At 40.3% G+C, this 26030-nt stretch overlaps 2 protein-coding genes across 3 annotated transcripts; one reads left to right on the top strand and one right to left on the bottom strand.

Moving 5' to 3' along the window:
* Positions 1–822: 822 nt before the first annotated feature.
* tpp2 (tripeptidyl peptidase 2) lies at positions 823–17983 on the top strand. 2 transcript variants are annotated; one of them, XM_023277020.3, is made up of 29 exons: positions 823–1062; positions 1989–2117; positions 2262–2357; positions 2716–2820; positions 2943–3067; positions 3199–3362; positions 3534–3688; positions 3791–3867; positions 3958–4085; positions 4765–5013; positions 5993–6108; positions 6246–6417; positions 6504–6661; positions 6742–6818; positions 6929–7035; positions 7593–7747; positions 8287–8403; positions 8517–8617; positions 8700–8796; positions 8891–9028; positions 9228–9472; positions 9937–10015; positions 11325–11363; positions 11788–11939; positions 12034–12130; positions 12286–12416; positions 13740–13989; positions 14739–14858; positions 14950–17983. In XM_023277020.3, exons 1-29 carry the CDS (start codon positions 898–900, stop codon positions 15037–15039), a joined length of 3834 nt encoding a protein of 1277 aa, XP_023132788.2. In that variant the 5' UTR covers positions 823–897; the 3' UTR covers positions 15040–17983. The 2 variants fall into 2 exon arrangements, with proteins under 2 accessions (XP_023132788.2, XP_023132789.2); XM_023277021.3 differs by lacking the exon at positions 11325–11363.
* A 128-nt stretch (positions 17984–18111) lies between these two features.
* Positions 18112–25466, bottom strand: LOC111573073 (protein-lysine methyltransferase METTL21C). The gene is made up of 5 exons (XM_035951339.2): positions 22786–25466; positions 22196–22317; positions 21960–22120; positions 19293–19410; positions 18112–19219 (listed from the first exon to the last, which is right to left on the bottom strand). The coding sequence occupies exons 2-5, from the start codon at positions 22305–22307 to the stop codon at positions 18834–18836; spliced, it is 777 nt and encodes a 258-aa protein (XP_035807232.1). The 5' UTR covers positions 22308–22317; positions 22786–25466; the 3' UTR covers positions 18112–18833.
* Between the last annotated feature and the right edge of the window lie 564 nt (positions 25467–26030).

Raw genomic sequence — 26030 nt, forward strand, 5'->3', positions numbered from 1 at the left:
ATCACACACGTGACCAACCAATATGGCAGCCAAGTCAACTCCTTGTTTATGAGGTCTAAACTTTTATTGTCTAATGTCATTGTGCGTCATACATTTTATGTAAAACTGGGCTTGAAATTGGGAGGTTCTGTAAGGGGTTCGTTTGATTTCCACTCTGAGATCTCAGAAGATTATGTCTTAGATACTCTGGCATTAGTTTCTGCCTAGGGATTGTTCGTTTGAGGCCTTGCTTGTCTCTGGACTTTAAAAATTAAGGTTATATCCTACAAAAATACACAAGGAAAACCCAAGAAATCTAAAGACTTCCTGTGTTTTCTCCTGCTGTCTTGTAAGTTGAAATGAGCAAACATCTTGGCTTTGATGGTCTGATTTGCGGACTGAATCCTAAATACTGCTTATCTTGTGAGGATTTTTAAGCTAATTAGTTCAACATGCACATTGTGGTACACTGTGCAAAGTTCCCCTGCTGTCAGCTATACATCAGATTTTGGCATGCGGTCCCACAAACTGATGAAATGCAGTAACTTTATCCTTCTTGGAACTTTTGTTTGTGCTGTGTACAGTGTTTGAAGGGTCTTCATATTCAATCTAACTGATCGAGCTTTAAAAATTCAGCTGGTACATTTTGTACCAGAGGACCCAGGATCTAGGATTTCACTGTTAGATAAATCAGCTGTAATCTACAAAACAATGTGATGATTTCTAAGAGTAGTTCAGATATTTTATTAATCATAAATAATAAAAGACCAGCTGTTTGGCCTAAAGGTTACAGGGAGTTTGTGGCAGGGCAGATAACTGCAGGCACTGCCCCTTTAACCAGCTCTCCTCCCCGTCTCTCCCACCGTGTTGCTCTCTTCCCCATTTCGCTGCTTTGTTTTCATTGTCGCTCTTTTGATCATGGCTGCTCATTCTACCGAGGAACCGTTCCCCTTCCACGGGCTGCTCCCCAAGAAAGAAACCGGCGCCGCCTCTTACCTCACCAGGTTCCCCGAGTACGATGGCCGAGGGGTGCTCATCGCTATCCTCGACACCGGCGTGGATCCCGGGGCCCCCGGCATGCAGGTAAGTCTGACCGGCTGCCTCGTGTTAGCTACGACCTAGTTGGTGGAAGCTAGCTAAGCTAAAGGCCCTACTCGTTCACTTAAACTGTCACCCAACGGCCACAGCGAGCTAGCTAGCTCGTTAACATCTGTAGATAGGCACGACAACCGGGACATTTAGGTTTATTGCTTTTATGACAACCAAATCAAGACGTAGTATTTAATAGCGAGTGTTTTCTCCAGCTGTCAAGTTGTGGTTATGTGCTAAACTAGCGGACAGTTAACTAACTAAATGTTAGCTAGTAAGTTGGCGTACATGCTAGCACGATAGACTGGAAGCTAACAGCTGAAATTATTTTCCTTCACTCTCTCCAGTGTTTACAGTTTGTGTTGTCAGTCAGTTAGCGTTAAATATGAGTTGAATGTTGCGGCCAGGTTAGTAGTAGCAAGTTAAACTGACGTGTGGTTATTTATTTGTTAAGCAAGTGAACCGTAACTACACCTTAACTGCCAAGTGTCACTGGAGTAAAGTTAGTTAACGAGCTACACAGCACTAAATAGGTTAATGAGAATCTGCCGCTTTCATAAAGATACGTCCTTGATGCGGGGTTATTTGGTGGGTCTTCATACTAAATTAAGGTCAACCATTTATTTTTAATCTTCTCACCTTGCTTCAGTCACGCTGTAAAGGGCAGACACTGAATCTGACTCCTTCATTGTGAGTAAACAAATCCGTTTACAGGGAGACATTGCTTTTACAAGGCTTTGGATTCTTATTCATCCTTCAAGATGCTTTTGCACATCACTCAGATTTGAAATGTCAGGATATGATATTTTTAGTTTACAATGTCTTCAGTCCTCATTGGACAATATAAGTTACTGAATTCATACTCTGCACCTGTTACAGTCAAAATATCCTGATTGCTTCTTTCATTGCTGCTTCTTTAGGTCACCACCGAGGGGAAGCCAAAGATTGTCGACATCATCGATACGACGGGCAGCGGCGACGTGAACATGACCACGATGGCAGAACCTAAAGATGGGACAATCACCGGCCTGTCTGGTAGAACGCTTAAGGTAGGCAGAAACCTTTTGATCTTAGGACCTGTAAAGAATAAACGAATAACGGCTATCACATTCTGTTGCAGGTATTGCCCTACATCTGAAGTAATTTCATAGTGATGTTTTATCTGCCTCACTGTGTCTTTTTATGTCTCCCAGATCCCTCCTGCCTGGGTCAATCCAACTGGGAAGTATCGCATTGGAGTTAAAAATGGCTATGAGTTCTTCCCTAAGGCTCTTAAAGAAAGAATACAGGTAGGAAGACATGACAGTATTACTGTACTAGGTCTGAGATAGTTTTGATTTTGCATTGCACCGAGCTTAGTGTGCTGTTGACATGTGCACAGTACTAAATGCACAGAGACTGATGACCCTAAAACAAGCTCATCCATGATAACAACTACTAATAAAGCTTGTGGTGTGGGAAGAAGTTTAAAGACTTGTGCCACATAAACAAGGAAAAGTATGGTTATGTTAATGGATCCTCTTCACTAATGTAGTGTTACTACTTTATTCAGATTAGTTAAAAGAAAAAATCCTGTTGGTAAAATGAATTAAAGTCTGCTGCGAGTTTTCATGGATTTTAAGAGATACTTTTACTATGGTCTTGTAGAAAGAGCGAAAGGAGAAGATGTGGGACCCACCACACAGAGCAGCACTCGCTGAAGTCTGTCGCAAGACAGAGGAGTTTGACCTCGCTCATCCTACACCCTCACAGGTCAGACATGCAAACTTCTTGTGTTTTTTCATTGTTTCCCTGCTGATCCTAGTAATTTCCTAACAGGATTTTTCCCTGCTGTCTGTCTCACTTGTATGTTTCGCCTTGTTTGCTCTGTGCAGATTGAGAAGTTGCAGAAAGAAGAGCTGCAGAGTCAGTCAGAGCTGCTGGCATCACTAGAAAAGAAGTACAGTGATCCCGGTCCTGTATATGACTGTGTGCTTTGGCATGATGGCGTCACATGGAAGTAAGCCATGCGCTCTTCAAAGCCCCTTTATTCATTAAGTGTTTTTTTTACCTTTCTTCTTCACCATCTCCTCATGTTAACTATCATTATATTTATCATTCACACTGACAGTTATTGTTTATTTCCTTCAGGGCTGTAGTTGACACTTCAGAGTGTGGAGAACTGTCCCAGTGCACTGTACTGAGCTCATACAGAGAGACACAAGAGTATGCCACATTAGGAAATGCAGAGATGCTTAACTACTCTGTTAATATTTATGATGAAGGAAACACACTCTGCATCGTCACCAGCGGAGGTGAGGAACTAAAATACGAAATCCATCCTAGCTACAAAAAAGTGTTCATATGATTCAGTCAGTCATGTTAGCTATTAGAGTGCGTTATTGCAGATTCGACAGTTAATCCTGCGTAATGCCTGAAAGTCCGCTGTGTATTCTTAAATATAACTTCCTTGTGTGCTCTCGAAGGTGCTCATGGGACACATGTGGCAAGCATTGCAGCAGGTTACTTCCCAGAGGAACCTGAGCGTAATGGTGTGGCCCCTGGTGCCCAAATTCTGGCTCTGAAGATTGGAGACACCCGCCTCAGCACCATGGAAACGGGCACAGGACTCATTCGTGCGGTACACTCCCCAAAGTCTCTGTCAAATATAGGTTAACTAACAGGCTGCCTCTTGTTCTGCATTTTTACACTAGTTTCTTCTTTATATCTCTGTCATTTAAAGATGATTGAAGTAATCAACTACAAGTGTGACTTGGTCAATTATAGCTATGGGGAAGCCACTCACTGGCCCAATTCAGGGTAAGTATTGTGAAGGGGTGTATGATTGTTAAGGTTCTGTCGTTTCTTGTTGCACACTGTTACAGATTGTCATGTAAATCTGTCTTTCAGGAGGATTTGTGAGGTGATCACAGAAGCTGTGCAAAAGCACAATGTGATTTTTGTTTCAAGTGCGGGGAATAACGGTCCCTGCCTGTCCACGGTCGGCTGCCCAGGAGGAACCACCAGCAGTGTCATAGGTACATGTTTTGATTACAGACAGCTTGGCTAAATTACGAAGAAATCAAATATATTAATTAGTTCATTGAAACTTTATTTACACTCAGAACACATTCTGGAGTGAAGGCCTCTTTTACAGGGTAACAGAGTAAGACAATAAAAAAATGGTGGCACACAAATGACAAACTTAGGTATCCATTAAATAATAAAAGGCAAAGTTAGTAAAATAATAAAAGCACTCATTTGAGCAAGTTAACTTTTAAAAACAACACCAGCTGAAAGTAAGATAGGATGAATTTTGAAAAATGAATTGAGCAAAGGATAACAGTGAGTCAAGCTTTAGATTGTTCTGCAACTTATTCCAGGTTGTAGGTGCACAGTGAGTAAAACAGGATTTTCCAAGCAAAGTAAAAACTGCTGGCACCTGCAAAACATGGGATTTTTTTTTTTAAACATCCAATGAAGTGCTCAAATTGCATTAACCTGAAGTGTAAATAACATATAACATTATTATATTTGCATTTCTTTAGCCATGGCATCACTGGGGTACAGATGGCTGCGTTATTTATGTTGTTGACAGTAGTAAAGATTGACACACATTAGCTTGTGAAACGTTGACCATTATGATGCAACATATTATAATAGAAGTATTAATTTTTGTTACATATCACCTATTTCCTGCTTCGTTCCCTTCTTTAGGTGTTGGAGCATATGTGACTCCTGACATGATGGTGGCAGAGTATTCCCTGCGGGAGAAGCTGCCTCCCAACCAATACACCTGGTCATCCAGGGGCCCCAGTACTGATGGGGCCCTGGGGGTCAGCATCAGTGCCCCTGGCGGTGCCATCGCATCTGTACCCAACTGGACCCTTCGTGGTACCCAGCTGATGAACGGCACATCCATGTCATCCCCCAATGCCTGTGGAGGAATTGCACTCGTCCTGTCAGGTGAGTCCAGGTTCATGGATTCATACTAGACTTGGGAATAAAGTGGTCCCTCGCCATATCGTGCTTCACTTTTCGCGGTCTCACTGTATCGCAGATTTTTAAATTGCATTTCGTATCGCGGATTTTTCGCAAAATCATGGGATTTTGCGGTATAAAGGTATTTTTATGTATTTATTATTGTGGCAAGCTTGCTGGAGAAAGGATATCTGCCTTTAATGCACTCTGCAACTGGCAGATGCTTTTATTTTGACACACATAGAGCTGCACTATAGAAAATGTGGCAGAAAGTCCTCAAACACACTACACTTCACACTCACGGTCCTGACAACATAACACTTAACCAAACTAACTAGGCTGACTACACCAGATAAACATAAGGAAACACAAACACTAATAACACCCTAACACTAACATAAACCACAATAATGACATTTAAACCCTAACACCCCGAACTCCCATGGTGCATTACAGCACAACAGTTCAGTCAAAGCAACCGGCTCTGTGATCACTACATTGTTTTAATTTTTTTTTGCAGTAAAATAAGCACTTTCTAGCTTTAAAAAATGAAAACAATATAAAAACATATATAAACAATAATAATCATAAAGTTAATATAATATTTAATCGAAATAAAATGCATAGCATACAGTTATGGGCGCTGATTGGCTCAGCGACTGTAGCATCAGTGTCCTCTGTCTCCCATGTGCAGCATGCGGTCGGCATTTCACATAAACGTCTGATTGCTGCGCATAGTGTTGCTTTGCGGTGTTGTGCGATTTGAGGGGGTTTATAAAGCCTTAAAATATATATGAATATTAAAATAAATATGGTCGCTACTTTGCAGATTTTCGTCTATCACTCGGGGTCTGGAACGTAACCCCTGCGATTGACGAGGGACCACTGTATATTGCATTTTTGAAATGTGTGTGTGTGTGTGAATGCGCATCTGATGCCAGTGTGTGATTTTTCTGTGGTAAAGGACTGAAGCAGAATGGGATCAGCCCCTCTGTTCCTACTGTGAGGAGAGCGCTGGAAAACACAGCTCTGAAGGTTGATGACATTGAGGTGTTTGCACAGGGCCATGGAATAATCCAGGTAATGTCACTACAACTGCCATCATTGATACATTTCCTTTTCTGTCTCTTGCTATCATGTTTTTATTGTAAGTATATTGGTGTTTCTTATTCATATTTTGTGCCATCCAATGATCTGCTCTGCGTCTTCTTCCTCAGGTGGACAGGGCTTTAGACTACCTCACTCAGCACGCCTCTTTACCCACAAGCCACCTGGGTTTCTCAGTAAGCGTGGGCTCACAGAGAGGCATCTACCTCAGAGATCCAGCCCAGATTCTTGCACCCTCAGATCACGGAGTAGGAATTGAGCCCATCTTCCCAGAGAAAACAGGTACAAGTGTGCTTCTGTTTGCCTTTAAAGCATTTTGGTATGTGGTCAATTGTTTTTACACTACCTGTCTTCTTCATCCGTCACAGGAAACTCTGAGCGAATCTCCTTGCAGCTACACTTGGCGCTCACATGTGCTGCCCCATGGGTCCAGTGCCCCTCCCATCTAGAGCTGATGAACCAGTGTCGCCATGTCAATGTCCGCATCGATCCTGTGGGCCTGAGAGAGGGAGTGCACTACACAGAGGTGGGGATAAGATGGAGAGAGAGGAAAAGAAGGCGCTAATGAATGCTGTTTATTAATCTCATTATGAATGTGTTTCTCAGGTGTGTGGGTATGATACAGCGGCACCTAGCTGCGGCCCACTATTCAGAGTCCCAATCACAGTTATTATCCCTGCAAAGTAAGTTCTCACTTTATATGAGCATTTTTATTTTTCTGAGATTTAAGCGAGTGTGTTTTTTTTGTGTGTGTGTGTGTGTGACAGCTCTTTTTTTTCCCCCCTTCTGATAGAGTGACAGATAGTCGTAATCAGGAGGTGAGCTTCACAGACGTCCACTTCAGACCAGGCCAGATCAGACGCCACTTCATCACTGTTCCTCAGGGAGCCTCCTGGGCAGGTTAGTGTCTCTGTGTGTGATGAATGTAGTGCAAAGGTGGGATTTTGACAGCTTTCAGGCAAGTTTCAGTCACTAGTGGTATGATTAATGAGAGTATGTGTTTTCTAAAGGCATCAAATGTTGGATTTTGTTCATGAGTCAGTAGTGTAAAAAACATTAACAAAAACATTCTTATCTTCAGTATGATAGGGAGCATTATGTCTGGTCTGGTGCAGTAGTAGTAGTAGTAAACTAGTAACTGAGGATATCTGCTGCATGCCCCGCAGTGAATAAAGATTTTTAATACCTTGGTGCCTGAGAGTCTTTAGCTATCACCTCTCCCACAAATCAAAATTGAGAAGATGTCACTTGAAATTATTTCTATGTTCTAGTTACATTATATTTAAGTTGCTCTACATTATCAAAATGTGGCCTTTTATTCTTTAACTTTTTCTTTGTCTCTTCTTCCTCCACATTCTGATTCTCCCTCTTGCTTTTTCGCCATCATCTGCATCCTCTCTTATCTCTGTTCCTGTTCCTGTTTTCCCCTCCTCTCTGTTCTCGTCTTCCTCCTACAGAGATCACACTGACCTCTCATTCAGGAGATGTATCGTCCAAGTTTGTTCTTCACGCAGTGCATCTGGTCAAGCAGAGGGCTTACAGAGCTAATGAGTTCTACAAGTTCTCTTCACTGTTGGAAAGAGGCTCTCTAACTGAGGCCTTCCCCGTTCTGGTACATATAATTTTGCAATATAGATTTTTAAAAATAATTACTAGATTACAGTACCTGCTGTTTTCTTTCTTTTACTTTTTTGGTGGAGCCACCTTGTCATCATTGAAGTCTTTCTTCTTTTAGGCATTTTTGATTGATAATTTACTTTGGATTAGCTGTTGACATTACAGATTCAGTTTGTGCTTAAAAATAATGGTGCCTGAAAAAATGTTTTGACCATCTAGTGAGAATTTGGATTTTTTTCTGTTTCAGTACATCATATTTTTACATTAATTTATTGTATCTATTGAATTTGAAGACTTTTTAAAATGCCTTTTAGCAGATAAGTAAATATTTAGCCACAAAATTCTAACGATTATCAATACTGATAATGTGATTATTTCCAAAATGGTACATTTATTTATTTTCATCGTAAGTTCTCTGCCAGATGTTGATAAACACCTGGAATGGAAGCCATCAGCTGCATACATATAAAATCTGCACATGTATAAAAGTGTTTAAAACAATGCATTATTCTGTGTGTTTCTTGTCTTCTCCAGTCGGGTAGGGTAGTAGAGTTTTGCATTGCTCGCTGGTGGGCAAGCCTGGGTGACGTCACGGTGGACTACAGCATCTCCTTCCATGGACTCAACACTTCTCCTTCACCGCTGCACATAGTAAAAACAACATGGAAACAGATTAGCAACAGCAGAAAGGAAGCTATGACAACCAAGACTGCCTGTTCTGTTCTTTTCTATTATGGTTTTGACTGTGAATTGTCTCTGCCTAGCATGCTTCAGAAGGAGTGACGAGTTTCGATGTGTCGTCGCCTCTGAGATATGAGGAGGTGTCCCCAACTATCACCCTTAAGTCATGGGTTCAGCCCTTGAGGTGAGTGCATGATTGCATGTGGTCTTGGAATAATATAACAGCACAGTTCCTTGTTTAATCCCTGTTGTTGTTGTTGTTGTAGGCCCTTAAGCTCGAAAATAAAAGCCTTGGGAGTGAGGGATGTTCTGCCTAATAACAGACAACTCTATGAGATTGTCCTCACGTACAGCTTTCACCAGGTACTGCCAAAACCATCTGCACATCATATGAGAGGAAAACTCCTCAGCAGATTGTTCTTTCATTATTTCAAGTCTTCTTTTGCTTTGTCCTCAGCCGAAGACTGGAGAGGTGACACCCAGCTGTCCAATGCTGTGTGAGCTGCTGTATGAGTCTGAGTTTGACAGTCAGCTCTGGATGCTGTTTGATCAGAACAAGAGACTGCTGGGCTCAGGGGACGCCTACCCACACCAGGTACGCTTCGCCACTTGCAGGAGTTGGCTGCATATTTTGTCATATTAGTAGTTGGTGCCTACTTTCAGCAAGTGGGATTGATGATAAAAGAAAGGGGAAGATGTTTCTGGTATGCACACCATGAACTAACAATCCCCCCACCCCCCCACCCCCACCCCCCCACCCCCCCACCCCTCCAATCTCTGTTTTACTTCTCTAGTATTCTCTGAAGCTGGAAAAGGGGGACTACTCTGTACGTCTGCAGGTCCGCCATGAGCAGTCCAGTGAACTGGAGCGCCTTAAGGACCTGCCGTTTGTGGTTTCTCACCGTCTATCCACCACCCTCAGTCTGGACGTGTACGAGACACACCGCGCTGCCCTCATGGCCAAGAAGAAGGCAAACTCTGTCACCTTGTGCCCGGGTGCCACTCAGCCTTTCTACGTCACATCCCTGCCAGATGACAAGTGAGTAAATCTAGCGAGGTGCTTTTCTTTTGTATTGCATAGTCTTCCATTTATAGGAAAGGTCTCATGTAACTGGTATGATTTACTACTGATTGCACAAAAGAAGAAGCAGAAAAACTTTTTTAGTTTACTGCCAGACTCTTATAATCTACAGGAGACACATTGAATTTGTTTTAAGATAATGACTGCATCTACAGCGAACAGAAGAAAATTGCCTCTGATCAAATGCAAGGTATATTTAGCTTTGTGCTGGGAATGAGTGATGCTTACTCTCTCTTCAGTGTGTTCTGCTGAAACACATACAACAATATTCCACTATTGCTGCACCACTGGAAAAGATCATCTATATTTATCAAAATATAATCTTTGCAAATTTGTTTTGCTATATAAATAATATCAGATATGTGATATTGGTCTTTATTCGCTCTGTTGCTATCTCTTTCCTGTTACTTCTCCCTTTTCAGGATCCCTAAAGGGACGAGTCCAGGATGCTACCTGTCAGGTTCTCTCGTCGTACCCAAGAGCGAGTATGGCAAGAAAGCTGTGAGTGCCTCTGTTCTTTGTTAATCCCTGTACTTCAGAACAGTGGTCACTTCTACTCATCAGGACCCAAAGTTGTGCTGTTTTTCTTTTCTCCCAAATCAAGGACTTTAACACATTCCCAGGTTTATGCAGAATGCATCACATCTACTTTGACCTTGTCAATCATGAAGAATCTGACATTGAGTCATTAGGTGTGTAAAGCCAGAAGTAGTCATGGTCCTGAGGATTAGACAAAACCAGTGGTTGGCTGCTCTTAGTTATTTCCTTTTTAAAATCATCTGAAATGTAACACTCAACTTCAACAACAACTTCAGACTAAAGCTGATCAGTCCGGTCTGCTGTTTGTTAAACTGACTGCTGTCCTTTTAGTTAATGCATGACTCCTTTTTTCCCTCTCATTTGCCGTTGTCCATGCTTCTATTTCAGTCCAGAAAAAAACCATCCGATGTTGAGAATTTCAGATCACGTACACACCGGATCACTTTTGAAATTGTCATTAGATGGGTAATAGAATATTTTTGGTTGTTAACATGGTCAAGTTGAAACTTTTCTGGACCATGTTTTTTTTAATTGTTGGCCTTAAGGATCAAAATTGGGAAAAATATTAGTTGAAAAAAATAAAACTGCTTTTTTTTAGTTTAAATAATTTTTGCCTAGACTACACTTGTTCCAATCAGCTTAAACAGTTTTGATGCTTACTGTAGGGCCAAAGGGACATGTTTGCCAAAAAACACAAATGAGTAAAATATCTGTGAAGGTCAACAGCCAAAGGGAAACATTTACTTTTACATGCACTACAATGGCAAATGTTTTATTTCCACAACTTAAACTTGATGTCTTCCTGCACTGTAAGGGCTCACCTTTACATCTCTATGGAGCTGCTTCCGTCTTCACTTTTGAATATTTTTCTTGGTGTGTTTGTGGCTTTACTCTGTGGGTCCAATGCAAAGGACTTTAATTTATACTTCAGCTACTATTTACAGATCAGCATTTTTCGCTTTCCCGAAGACATATGCATTGTTTGAGCATTATTTAAACACAAGAATTTTATTAATCTTATGTCAAATTTTCACTGAATCCACTGATGATATTCAGTTTTTCCCTCAGAAAGTATGTTTGTTAATCTGAGCTTGTCAGCGACAAGGATTGCACCACTGTTTATCACTGTAAAATGTGTTTAATAGGTGACAGGTAGGTGGGTAGACTCTGAGTCTCTGAGTGAGGATGAGCCAGAAAATGAAGAAAGAGAGAATCCTTTTTGGTGTGTTTGTGTTGTCTCTTCCTTACTGTGTGTTATTCTGACCACCAGGGGCAGGCCTCTGCAAAACGACAAGGAAAGTTTAAAAAGGTACTGGATGAGCTAGAAACACTGTACAACAGAGCGTCCACTGCTCTCCTACCATCTGGAAATGGCTTATTCTTTACCTTTAGATAGGATTTGTAACATCTGCATTAATCATGTCAAAGCATGTCGATATTTCTGTACTGAAATATGCAACAGTCTTATCATAGCTATTCTTTGATGGAGTAGTTAAAGTTTTCTGGTGGTCAGTAAAATTACAAATATATCTATAAATATCAACATCACTTGATAATGAGCACTACTTTAAGCTTTTCTAATTGGGTAATAAAGGAGGCTTTGGACATGACATTGGTAGAAAGAGGGTGAGCATTTGGGATGCTTATAGAGCAGTAAAATCGCTCATAGATTTAGTTAAATGTATCAGTTATTGGATTTTGACTTCAGCTATTTTTTGTGTGTGTTTCTGCAGGATATTGTTCCAGTCATCTATCACTTAATTCCCACTCCCAACAAAGCAAAAAATGGAGGGAAGGAGAAGGACAAAGAAGGAGACAAAGAGAAAGACGTGAAGGAAGAGTTTGCCGAAGCCATGAGAGATTTGAAGATTCAGTGGATGACAAAGTGAGCTCAGTTTCTCATTTGTCTTGTTCAGCAATACGTTGCTTGCTTTTACTTATTTTTCATTTCTCGGTCAACTATCTACTATGCTGTTCAGGTTGGACTCCAGCTCCATCTATGACGAACTGATGGAAAATTACTCTGAATACCTTCCACTGCATGTGCAGAGACTGCACCAGCTGGACTCAGAAAAGGTAATGCTACATGCCAGCAGAAGAAAAGAGAAATGGAGTAGCTTTGTCAGTATTAAATGCTGGGAGCATTACATTGTTTTCTTCAAGAAGCTGCAGTCTGAATTATCCAACCATCTTTGCTCACAGTCATTTCTCCTCATCTTGTTTGTGTTAAGGAGCGTGTAAAACGTCTGAGGGAGGTCATGTCGGCAGCAGAAATCGTCATCTCCCACATCGACCAGACGGCCTTGGCTGTTTACCTCACCATGAAGACAGACCCTCGACCGGAAGCCGCTTCTATCAAGACGTATGTCACACTGAAAGACAGTAATAATAGCAGAACAATGCTTGTTTATAAAGGATTCTGTTTCATTTTTATGAAGCTTGAACTTCCAGATACAGTGGCAAGGTTTCCATCTGGAAATTCCACCCAATCCTGACACATCACCCCTCATGATCAATTTATTTAGTATTTGACAGCTTATAGAAACTACAGTAATTACAGTGGCACTGTTTGAAAGAAAAAATAATAGACTTGTCTCTTATTTTGGAAAAGCTTCCTGTAATTGATGGGAAGTCAACACGCCCTCATCCAGTGCCTGTCCACGCAGACATTTTGCCACCACCACCTCACCTGGTGTAGTATGACCAGTAATTAGCAGCTGTTAGCAGACAGTAGATAACTGCTGTGTAGCTGACATTTGTTAGTTAATTTGCTGACTATGTGACTCCTTTCTATATTTACTCTGCCAAGGAGTTATGTGACAGTCGGCGTACGTGAATCCATCTGTGCACAATTTTACTCAAAAACGGACTAATGGGTTTGGATCAAATTTTCAGGGAAGGTCAGAAATGACACAAGGACCAACTGATCAGATTTTGACAGTGATGCGGCTTATACTCTGGATCCACTGATTTGTGAAGGATTTTCCATTTCGAGATAGCGGCCGGCAGGGCGTCACTCTAACTATGACAAGTGAATGCTACGTTCTGCCTGCTGACGATCAAATGATTGTGATCCTACTAAAAATCGACTGCTGCAGACTTATCAGGACTTAGCCATCGGAAATGATACGAGGAACAACTGATTAAATTGTGGGGGTGTTTCTGAGTCCCATCAATTCCCACCACCTGCTACATATTTATTTCACACGATTCGGTATCCGTACATAACGTACACATGAATAACACATGCCTGTGCTCTCCGCAGCATCATTTTCTTTGTTGGTACATCTATATTAAATGGTCATATTCTATGTTTCTGTGATTTCTGATCATCATTAACTAATAAAAAAATGCTGCATTTCTACTCAAATATGCTGCATTTCTGACAATGGTATATGGGGGAATGAATGACCTTAGTGGAGTACTGCTCTCTCTAAGTGCTTTTCTTGTTGTTACTGTTTAACTACAATTTAGAATTTAACATTTTCAAGTGATTGTCATTTATGACTACAGTGGTAACACTTTAAATAGATCCCATTTGTTGTATAATTACAGTTGCTCGTCTTTTTCCCTAAACCTTAACTTTTTTTCCCAGAAACACGGCATGCCCCAGCTGGCCTATAAAACTGCACACTGATGGATTTGAAGCCCCTAACTTTGACTTGTTTTAATATTTATGTTTCAGTGACATGGAGAAGCAGAAGTCGTCCCTGCTAGACGCTCTGTGCAGGAAAGGCTGTGCTCTAGCTGACCAGCTCCTGCTGCCTCCTGCGCCGCAGGACGGTGCCGCTGCAGTTCCCACGGGACAAGCAGCACCAGAGGAGGTCGTGGAGCAGGTGGCCAGCAGCTCTGATGACACCCTGCAGAATGCGGCCAAAGCCCTGACGGATGTGTTTTGGGAGGTGCAGAAGTGGGCGGAGCTAACTGACTCCAAGGTAAGTAAAATGTTAACAGAAAATGAAGAAAAAGTCAAAGTTTATGGTAAACTGTAGGCATACTGATGTAAATATATGCCCCATGTTAGTCTGTTTATTTGCTATTAACAGATTCCATTAAAAACAACAGTGTTTGTCCGATCTCATTTCTTTCTAAATTTCCTACGTTGTCTGTGGCTCTCAACCTCAAGCACACTGGTTCCTACTGAAGATATTTTTCTGAATAAACAAGTCTTAAATATGTAATTTTTAAAGTGTATTTTTGTAAAATACTGTTGGGAACTGTAGGTTTAAATAAACTTTACTTGAGCAGGAGTAAATAGTGCATTTGTTGGGGGCTGTTGTCAATCACTGATTCATACGTATTGGTTGCATTTAAGTGGATTTACAGCCACAGGATGGTTTATGTGGGATTGATTTAAAATATGGTACAGTGCCAATGTTGATGGTCATAAAGGAAAGTCTTTAATAGTTTTCAGAGAACAGTGGAGCTTTATGGCACAGAGAAATGAAGCGGTTACGCTCTATAGGTAACCCATGCTACTTGGATCAATTCATTGCTGGTTTTGGTATTTTCCTGTAATAATTTTTTTTCTCAATTTAATAAAATCAGTTATAAGTAGCAGAATTTCTGAAGATTGCACCTAAAACATTGTGCTCTCTTATTTCTTTCTCATTTTCTTTTAATAAGCTTTCTGTTAGTTCAGTAAAGCTCATATGCTTGTATCTTTTGTATTTCCTTTGTTCAGGTATTGATGTTTTCGTATAAACACGCTCTGGCGAACAAGATGTACGGCCGAGCCTTAAAATATGCCTCAAAGATGGTGGAGGAGAAACCCACCAAAGAGAACATGAAGAACTGCATCCAGGTAGGAGAGCAGCGTTGGCTCACATCTGTTGACATGACACAAGGTTTTCTAGATCGGTCACTGTAATCATTTGCTGTTTCTTGTTTTTCAGCTCATGCGTCACCTCCGATGGACTCACTGCGCTACCTTCAGCGAGAACTGGCTCCCTGTCATGTACCCCGCAGACTACACACCGTTCTAGACACACACACACACACACACACACACACATACATGTGCATGCATGGGCAGCATGGCCACACACGGTCCATTACGTGGTAACTTTGATATCATGCCCCTCAGGGTCACATGGTCTATGCATCTGACCAACCAGCTGCCTCCTGAGACTTTTTTTTTGTTTTTTGTTTTTCAAATGTAAACGTGAATGAACACCAAAATAAAGGACAGCACCGAGTTTAAATGGTTTGCACTCGACACCTTGTAAAGCGAGAGACCGTGTTCAGCGGTTACTTGTAAATGCTCAAGTTGTTTGTTAGAATGCCGCCACCAGAAAAACAATAATCAGTTAAAATGTTTAAAGCTCTGAACTCACTTGTTGATGCTTTAGCTCAGTGGTGTCTTCGTTAGGTCTTGTCCTTTATTTTGTTGTCATCTACTAATTGGGAGGCTTTTACATCCACCCATCTCATCCCACTCAGCTGTCCAGACTCCATATCATATAAATAACTGTAAATACTGTTTAAAAAAAAAAAAAAAAAAAAAAGGCCAGTGTGGACTCCAACAATGCATTTCAAGTTTTTTTTTAAAAAAAAACTGTGACCTACACTTAAGAAAACAACAGAAAACTGAAAGCAAGTCATCATGATTCTTCAGTGAGAAGACAGGAAGACTCGTTGCTGCACGATGTTGGGACATACGAGGGCACGCTGAGTCTGCCTGATCCCTGAATTAAAACAGAGTCTTGGGCAGAACATAATCTCCTTTTTTTCTTTGTTTTTTAAAGATTTTTCCAGCCAGACCGGGTTGATAAAGTTTAGTCTTGTCCGTCTCAGATCACACAAAACAGTGCTGAGGTGCCTTTCTACATGTACCTTACATTTTCTGATGGGTTGAAAAACAGCGCGATGGTTTCGAGTCCGGCAACACTCAGCCGCTTGCAGTCATTTCACCCATCAACCTTCGGTGTTAAATGTGGTTTCAAACCGGCGGCATGATGTGTCTGTGCACTGAATGCAGGCCGTCAGTGACTTGTCGGGTAGTAGGAAGCCACAACAACCACGCTTTGTTGTCTCCTGCTTACCTCCAGAGGTGTTGGCCACCCACTTCGTGCTGCAGTTGCCACATTTGACAACCACCTAACAGACCTCACTAACGTAACGATGCAGTCGTGGGCAGCAGTAAGATGTTCAGATTTCAAGGTGAAGTGTTCACACAGTGTTAGAGATGTTTCTGTGTGGCATTCAGAATGTTGCACTTGTACACAGTGTCATAAAAAAACTGTACATACACGTAACATACAGAATATTAAGATGCAATAGGTATATAATACAAATATTATTCTAATTGATGTATTTTGCATATATGCATGTCTTTTAGGATGTAAGGAAAAATAGTTTTATGTGGAAGCAGATTTTAGTTTGTTTCAATTTGAAAAGGTTTTTAATCTGAGACAAGATACTGACAATAATCCACTGTTACTTTCATGGGTGTGTGTTTGTGGATGAATTTACGTGTACTTGTGTGCATATTTTCTGTACGTGAACATTGTTCCCAACAGAGCTGAAACGAACCATGTAGACAGGGTTTTTATTTCTTAAAATACCTTATTTGCTTTAAAGGACCACACCAGTGTTTTTGTTTGTTTGATCTCTGTTACCGCAAATCACATATACTTGACATCATACTTGCATGTTCTGGTGTTTTTGTTATCTGGTGCATTTGTAGAAGAAGCCATAATCATTCATTTAATGTATATCCTTACAAAATAATGGTCTCAGTTTTATCAATTTGTCAGCGTGGCTTCTATTATCACTGGAAATCAACAGCCAAGTTTTTGATTTAATAATCAGCTGATGTACGGTGGTAGCAGTTTGTGTTCGCCCTTTAATAGTCCTGGTTTTTGGAATTTTATGAAAGCCAATGACTGTACAGAATCAAAGGTATAATGTAAGATTTGCATTTGAGGAGTTAACTTGCAGAAACACTGGTGTGGTCCTTTGAAGTATCTCACCTGAATCTTGTAACAAATGGGGACAACATAATCATTTTTTATCTTTTTATATTCATGATTCTTTTCACTTTTAAATCCATGAAGCAAAAAGTGTGATTTCCTGTTTCATCTGTAGTATGTTATTGGTTTAACCAAAGAATGATTTTCCACGTTAAGCTGGTTTAATGGTCAGCAGAAGCATGAGGGCGAAACAATTTGAACTGAAGAAGGAAATCGGTTCACACTGAACGATGATGTGGTTCTAATTATCGTTTTAAGCCCTCTCACCAGTGGAGGGTCCACACTTAAGAATGTAAAAGCAGCTGCTTTCAAGCCTCCCGTCCTCATGGGGGTAAAAAGTCTTTTCTCGGAGTGAATCAGGGGTCATGACTCGTGTTTACCCAGGGGTAAGAGCTCGTTGTTTCTGTTTTTAGTTGCGACTCGTATCACTTTCGGCTGCGGCCTCTTCAAGTGTGCAGGGGTTTGCTAGAATCAGTTGGGTTTAGTTTTCGACAGAATTTGTGCACATCTGTTTTTTTTTCTGCCTCTTTGTCCTTTTTCCTCCTTTTTTTCTGTGTTTGGGTTTTCGTTCAGACAGATCTATCTCCAGTACACGTTGCCAATGACCGTCTTTCCGAAAATGGCCTTAACTTTCACCATGGGACTTTTACCGTCCACTTCTGACACCAAACAGACTTCTCATATCTGTTGCTCTCACTCTGCTGGTGTCAGGAAAGACTTCAGAAATTGCTTCTTATGGATGTTGAGTGTTTATATTTATAGTCATAAAATCAAGTAAATGCCAATATTTTAAAGAATGTTGTGAGAATAAAGTTGTATGCTCTTAGTATTATTTTATACCCATTCTTCCACGATGACGTGGGAAAGACCCAAACTACTGTCACACTATTTTGTGGTCACATGGAATTAAGTCACAAACCAGAAAAAGGACACTGAATAAAATGATTTGAAAGAATTAGTGTTCACGGGTCGTGACTTGAACATCTGACTGCAATTTCCGTACTTTGTTGTGTCTTGTATTGTGAATTGCACATTGTATAAAGCAGTGAAGCTAGTGACTGGTCAAGAAGAACGTTGAAGACAAAGGTTTTCCTTTAATTTTATTATTTATACTGATGTTAGACATAAAAATGTAGAAAAAAACGTGCCAAAATACATTTCTTAACGGTTACAGGCTACATTATATTTTCCTACAGTTCAGTGTGTCTTGTTCAGATGGCTTGTGTCATCCTACCAACTGTATTTTATTTACTGTCATATATAGCAAAGAAAAACTTTAAATCTTCACATTTGAGAACCTGGAGTGACCAAATATTCATTAGAAACAGCCTGCTATGAAAATGAATTACTGATCATTGTAGTCCTATTTAATTTATGTGAACAGTAAATGATGTAGCCAGGTGGTTGAAGACACATCACACCTGACTGAACGTCTTTGTTTAAAGTCATGTTAAAATACAGTCTGAACCCAGGCAACAGCCAAACTAAAACTGGTTTTGTGCTGCCTTCTTTGACAAAATCTGCATTGATCTTGTGTAGTTTACATATGAAGGTTAAAGATTCTTCAGTCAGAGAGGGAAGTAGCAGAAGAACTACTGCATGTGGATGTTTTGCAGTAGTTCATCTACTGGGTGAAACTTCAAAACCCGCACCTAAATACTAAAGCCTGAGCAGATCCAAACTGATTTTCCTCTCACAATTTACAAAATACTATCCTCCACAAAATCTAAAAAGAACATCTGTTATGCAGGCAGCATATTTATTGAGTACAGCTGCTCTACTGTCAGATTTAAACTGCTTATCTCTTACTTTCTGCATGTTGCCATGAAGATCTTCATCTCTCCATCTTCAGCCAGTAAACTTGTGTGAAAGGCCTTTTTAAAGTTCTCAGTGAAAGTCAGATCAGTCGCAAACCTGACCAGGTTGGCCCAGATAATAGTCGTTCCTGGTTTGCAGAAATGCTTCATGGTGGCCAGGAGCTCGTCCAGGAAGTCGTGATGGTAGACCACATCAGCAGCCAGCACGTAGTCGTACCGGTAGACGGACGAAGGGTGGGTGTCCTCCAGGTCGTAGCCCCAGGACAGAGCTGCCACCTGGGGAGTGTGTCTGCAGCGGCTCCTGGTGTTTCTGCACAGGTTCACTTTCAGGTTGCTCAGGTATTCTGGAAGGTCTGTGGCTGTGACCCAGGCACCTGAGGACAGAGAGAAAACCGTTAGAACCTCACAGGTTTGTATATGAGAACAGGTCTGTCCCCTCTTACATACCGAGGAGTGATGCTACGACAGAGACCAGCCCAGTTCCTGCCCCAATCTCCAGGACTGTTTTGTCCACAAGACTCGGCTGTTGACGGTGAGTGTCGAGGTAGTGACAGAGAGCCGAAGCCTGAGAACAAGTATAGTCAATGTAAATACAAAACGCTGTGACACTGACATTTTGTAATGTATTAGTTGTACTTCAGAGGCAAATAGCTCAATGAAGAGAAGTAGTCATGTTCATTTACCAAATATATCCTCACTTCTTAAAGTAAACATTTGTGGACCTAAAATAGTTTAAAAATCCATAAAGAAGATTTCCTATATTAAACATTCAAAGTAATTGCAGACACATATGTAGTATGACCATAAAACTATGATATAATACAATGCAATTTTAAACTGAGGCCACTGTTATGTATGATTTTATGTGATTACAGCCGCTTTCTCTTTTTTTCTAAAGCCTGGTGTTATTTATTAACAGCATTTTTTATGCCATTTTATTTCATAAGAACACAGTTAATCATATGATTGACTCTCCTCTTACACAGAATGAGGCCCAAGTAGATTTCATTGAATTATTCTATATCCTTTTGTCTGTTACTATGTGTTGTATTTATTTCATGTTTTATTGTTCATAAAAAACATGAAAACATATTGTTCATGTTTAATTTTATTTTAAACACTCGATAACGTCACTCTTCGACATGGATAATGTTATCTTACTTTGACCATTTTCACGAGTGAAACTTTAAAATCGAAGTCTGGCCATCAGTGATGCATAATAGTTGGTCCACTGTAAGAGTGAGTCCCCAACTATGAATTGTGGCAACTTTACCCCTGTAAAATCACTCTTATTCAAAACATCATATCACCACAGAACAATATACACTCTTTTTTGGAAAGATACAGCACTGTGTAAAAGCTATGATTTCAGTGTCTATTAGTCAGATGTCTGATGATGCTTCCTAAATTCATTTTGCAACAACCCCAGACATACATTCAGAGTCATAAAGAACTATCTTTAGCCATATGGAGAACAAGCAGCCCTGCAGCACATGATATGATCCCCACACAGCACTGATCTCACCATTATGAGGTCAGTCTGGGATTACAAGAAGAAACAGACGACACTCAAACTGAATAAATCCACAGAAGAAGTGTGGCAAGTTCTGTGAGATCTAAGGTGCCTTCAGAAACGTACCTGCCAAGTATCTGAAATGTTTTCTGTGTGGATTCTGAGTTATACAGGTATTTGTAAACCGAAGAGCTCCATCAAAAGGCAAATGGACCTCTATTTTTTGTTCTTAATATTCCATAATCCACATCCAGGAGGCTTTTTCAGTTCTAACTGATGCCCACCCACCACTGGAACATACAGTGATGGTTATTAGAGCCGAGCTAAGAATGTCCCTACCAGTGACTACTGCCTTTTTCCTGAAAAACAACGCAACATCAAACGGGAAGAAAACAAGCAACAGGCGGAAAGACATTGTCATCCCCTGTGTCGCAGCTGTGTCTGAGAAATATGGAAGGATTTTCCCCAAACACAACATACTAGTGCACTTTAGACCCAGCAGCATTCAGAGACAAATGTGGCTCACCTTAAGGACAAAAGCAGCATTGTATATGCAGCCTAGTGCAGTGAGGAGAGCACAGACTTACATATAGACATCCTCCAGGCAAGACTCAGCAGTTTACCTGCATCTGAAGGATAAAGGACACTACCTTGTTGGAGAAAAATGCCAACATTGCGGTCAGAGAGGACAGATGGTCCTAGAATGGAGTGAAGGAATGTTCAACTGGAATTATAACACCAATTATCAGGTATGTATACCATCTTGAGATCTCTCCCCAGAAAGTTTCAGCACCATTAACATCATGACTCATCCCTGACCTGCAGTTTCAGAGCAATTCACACCTCAAGGCATGTGGTACCTCTGGGATTTTGGGGGATCCAAGATACAACTGGGACTTCCCAGTTGTCAGAACTAAGGAAGCCTCTTGGTTGAAAAGTGAAATGTCTTCAAGAGCCAAACGCACAAGTGCAGTTCCCTTTTACTGAAGCTCTCCAGATTAGATTGGTTTTGAATGCTTCCTTACTTTACTGTCAGAGCCTAAAACTTTTGTGCAGTCCTGCATGTGGAAATAAAATGGAAGTGTTGCAAACACTATCATTTTCCTGAGCTTTCAACCCATAGCCTTCATCAGCTAATTGGAGTTTGCTGAGTTTTCATGGCATGATTTCAATGCTGACTACACTTTTCAGACTCCTCAGCTGTGTTGGCTGATAAATTAAGCAAAAACAAATACAAATCTTAGATTGTTTTATGTCATAACAGCTACTGAGCTGGCATGCCAACTCCATCTAACAGAGTGATGAAGAACATGAAGTGTGGTTGAAAGCTTCAAACAACATAATAAGGTGGACCTTACTGATTTGTCAAAGTATTAGGAAAGTGCTAGAAAATATATGTTACAAGCTATATGTTGTGAAAAAGAATAAGTCATTGTATAGCTTCAAGTTTTAAGATCAGAGTTCTTGTTTGCATAAGTGAACAGAGAAGTCCTTCAAAGTAAAAGAGGACTAACAAGTGTAATCGTGCACACAGACCCAGTGTGGAATATTCTGGAAAATAAATAGACATAAGGTTTCAAATCTGAGAAACAGCTACTCACCGCTGGCCATATCATGCCTGCATACGAGTCGAGACCCTCTTGGATGATGATCTCTTCACCAACATAGTTGTACACCTCTTTACCTAATCTGTAGAAGAAACGTGGAGCCCAGGCTGGTGTTTGCTGCTTCACTGCAGCCGATTCCTCTTTTTCTGTGTCATCTGAAACATATAAAAGTCAGACACTCGGATGTCTGTGGTCTGAGTCAAACATGGAACCATAGTAGTTTATCCTACCCTCTTCCTCCTCTTCATCTTCTTCATCTTCTTCATCCCAGTCATCCTCCTCTTTCTCCTCTTCACCCCTTTTTAAAGTTTCCTCCACAAGGCATGGGTGCAAAGTATCCATACAAAATGCTCTATATTGTTGGACAGACAGATATTAATACATTGAATAAGGAAAAAAAAAATTAAAAAAAGAAAATGTGTTTAGTGCATTAAAGGTCAAAATTTAGGTATCGATTCTTTATTGAATCATAATTAAAACAAGAGTGCAGATATAGAAAGGAAGTATATAGGATTATGTACAATATAAGATGCTCTATACATATTTTTTGATGATGATGTTTTTCTCTCCACACCGTTGTTTCTTATATATATATTATATAATACATATGTCTTGTGTTTTAATTCCAGCTGTATTTGTCCATAAATGCAGCACAATAAACATACAGAAACACAATAAAGGTTTTAAAGATTGCAGTCAGACATGTTGCCAAAGCCCAAAATATGATTAAATTGTACAAAGTTCAGTCCACAAGCCCTTCCCTCCAGATATAGTAGAAAACTTCAAAGTTCAGACACACTGCATGTGACCTCTGACCTACCTGCAGCTGCGTTACTTTCCAGTAAAAGACCTGCGATCTGACTTCATCTGGAGACCTCTGACTGCGAGGTTATAGGGGCTCAGCATCCTGCAGAACACACCCATCATCATCACAAGGGCAGAGGTATTTTTAGAGCCGTGCCCCCGAGAAATAAACACAAGCAAGATACGGGAACGCAGTGCACGTAGATCCTAACACGCACAACAAAGATGAGTCGAAGACGGAGCCAGAAGGAGAGAGAGGGAATGGTGGGAATGTCATGATATCAACGGTCATGCATCTTTGCTTCCAGTTGTTGTTTCTGGACTTCTGTGCTGGTTGCTTTGCAGAAATCGCCACCGTCTGTAACCTCATACCAGATATGATATGAAATACTACTTGTATGAACTGGTTTTTGAGTTCATTTCACTGCAATTATCTTGAACTTTGAATGATTTGGACATAATTGTGGGTTGAAATGAGTCCACATGTTGCATGTTATGCTGGTAATGCATCAGTTTTACTTGGCAGTCTACAAATAGTCTGGTGACTATGCAGGGGCACATCGGGGTATAAGCTCTATTAAAATGGACGACAGTATATGATTTGCATTTGGCTTGAAAGCATCTTGGCAGAGAGCTGCTGGGTGTGAGTGTTATTACCAAAACAGTTAAAGCCTACAAGAGAAACTGGCTGATTAGCACTTGACCACAAATCCTCTATTTAATAGTAAGTAACTGCATTTATGCATTTAATAAACAATTTCAGGATATAAGTTTAAGTACTGATCAACAACAGTAGCTCATCCTATGGACACCTATATGTGAAGACTGCTGTACATATAGAGAATAAAGAGAAATATAGCAAAATGCAGTTGTAATAATATGAAATTTGACTTCACAGAATACGCTGTTTTGGATTATCATGCATCATAAACCTTCTATTAAATGTTTATATGCTTAGAAATGCTCAAATGATAGATTTAGAGGAACTGTTACCTTGATTTTATTTGTTATTAACCCTTTGATGCACAACATGGGTCATGAGATACCCATTTTCCATTGAATATGGGTCATTTTTGACCCCTGTTGTGCATGAAAGGGTTAAGTTGGTGTCACTTCTGCATTTCTTAAGAGGAGATCCCATCAAAAGTCTATTTACAAATGACGCACTCTGTCTTGAACGTGTCCATGTTGTGCTTACTTGCTCCCTTTTCCTGCGATGACCTCGATTACTTCACCAAAAATGGGAGGTAACAGGATCACGCTGGCATGCAGCCCCCATGTATCAAGCCCCGGAGAAAAGAAGGAAGCTCCAGTAACATAAAACTCAATTAGACCTCCCCTCAGTTACATTTCAGCAGCCTCTGACCATGAAGTATCACCCCCACAGTTTCACATATCGTCAATCTAAATTCACTCACATCCCAAACCTTGAAACCCATCCAGGGCCTCGAGGTGTCTTGACACGTTAATGGGGAACTTGCAGTGTTTAGGTCATAGACCAGCTGTGCTACTGATAGGGAGCAGCCTTATTTGGATAAAAGATGGGAGTTTTTAAGCCTGATGACAGGTAGCATATTAGCAGCGTCTCTCAGTGGAAGGTTATTTGTCATTAAGAAGCTGTTGAAACAGCGACAAAGTTAACCGACACCACTCCAAAGCCACAAACAACTTTCAGCTGTTGAGTATTTGTTTGTCTTGACAATGGCAGCGACATTCAATGCCACAAGCTTAGGTAGCCTCTCTTGTTCTTCTCTAATCCAGCTCTTTACAGTTCTCTTCATTCTGCAACCAAACAACACGTCCTCCATGCAGGCAAACAGAGGAGGTAGGATAGGACACAAAATTACCCTGAATATGTTGAATCATATATTAGATATCAGATTAATAGGCCACATTAATAGCAAGTGACTCTAACTTGCTCCTTCCAAGATAATCAAAATAAGTGGTGAGTTTCCAAAACATGAACGCTTTGTGTGTGGCCTCAGTGCCCAATACGGATGTGATCTTTAGTTTGACCTCCGTGGAGTGTTTTGCTGGTGAAATGTTCTTTAAGAAAGTCTTTAGTCTTATGTTGCAAAGAAGATACGTGTTTATGGAATTTGTTGATTTTCTAATTGTATGTCCTTAAAGTATTAAATATGCAGTTTGATTGTTACCTTTATGCTCTGATAAATTTGGTTTTGACTATCTCGTCATCATTTTTGGGCTCTTCATAACTTGCAAGAGTGATAAATATTGATGCAAATAAATATATTTTAAAAAGTTTAGCCATAATATTGTGCTTTTATGATATGTTACTGTCCCATCTATTAAATGGGATTATCTTTTAAAAAAAAAACAAAACACACATTTATCTATAATTTAAAAACTTTAAGCAACCCATTTTGATATTGGTGAGTCAGATATAAGTGAAAAGTCTATATTCAAGCAGTGGTCTTGTGAAGCTTTTATGTTAAATCTGCAATAACTGCTTGGTTTGGCCACTTGGTGACAAAGGGTAAACAATACTGACTTATCTTAGCTGTTGAAGCTGACACTCCAATATTATAAACCACTTATTTACACATTAAACAGCAACAATATCATTGACATTAGCCATGTAAACCAAATATTTACTCTCCCTTTTGCTTTGTTTTTGGTTTCCACCAACTCCTGAAATAAATATGTGGCCCTTTATCTGCTAAATCCTCCACTATGTTCACCAGCTTACTGTGTTTTCCTGTTATTAAGTGACGACCAAGTAGTGTACAGGGAATTTTTGGCTGAAAATGATACCATGAGACGGTGAACAACAGCACCAAAGTTGCACGAACTAAATGATCAGCTGAAACTCACCACAATGGAGAAAGCTCCAAATTCAAAAAATAATTCTCTGTATGTGCAGATCTATGACAGTGGCAATGTTATTATTACAGATATCAATTATAGCGACTTCAAATATATACAAGGAAACGAAAATTTTCACATCAATGAAAAAGTAAAAATGTGGCAGATTTGAAACCTTAACCATTGATGGGACAGAAACTGTAAAGTCCGGCCTGAGGGCTGCACCTCTGTTATCATGGTCCACAGAGGATTCATCATAAGAGAACCAGCCTGACTGTAAACTTTATAGTCGATCCATTCAAGAGTCACTGAGATACTGACACAAATGTTTCTTCAGTCCTTGTTGAAACTGGCACTTCTAGCTATAATAAAACCTGATCATGTTATCACACAGCAACAGACTTATTTAAAATCTACTCTGTCATCAGAAAACAA

This window comes from Amphiprion ocellaris, chromosome 1 (assembly GCF_022539595.1).
Source record: "Amphiprion ocellaris isolate individual 3 ecotype Okinawa chromosome 1, ASM2253959v1, whole genome shotgun sequence".
Lineage (NCBI taxonomy): Eukaryota > Metazoa > Chordata > Actinopteri > Pomacentridae > Amphiprion > Amphiprion ocellaris.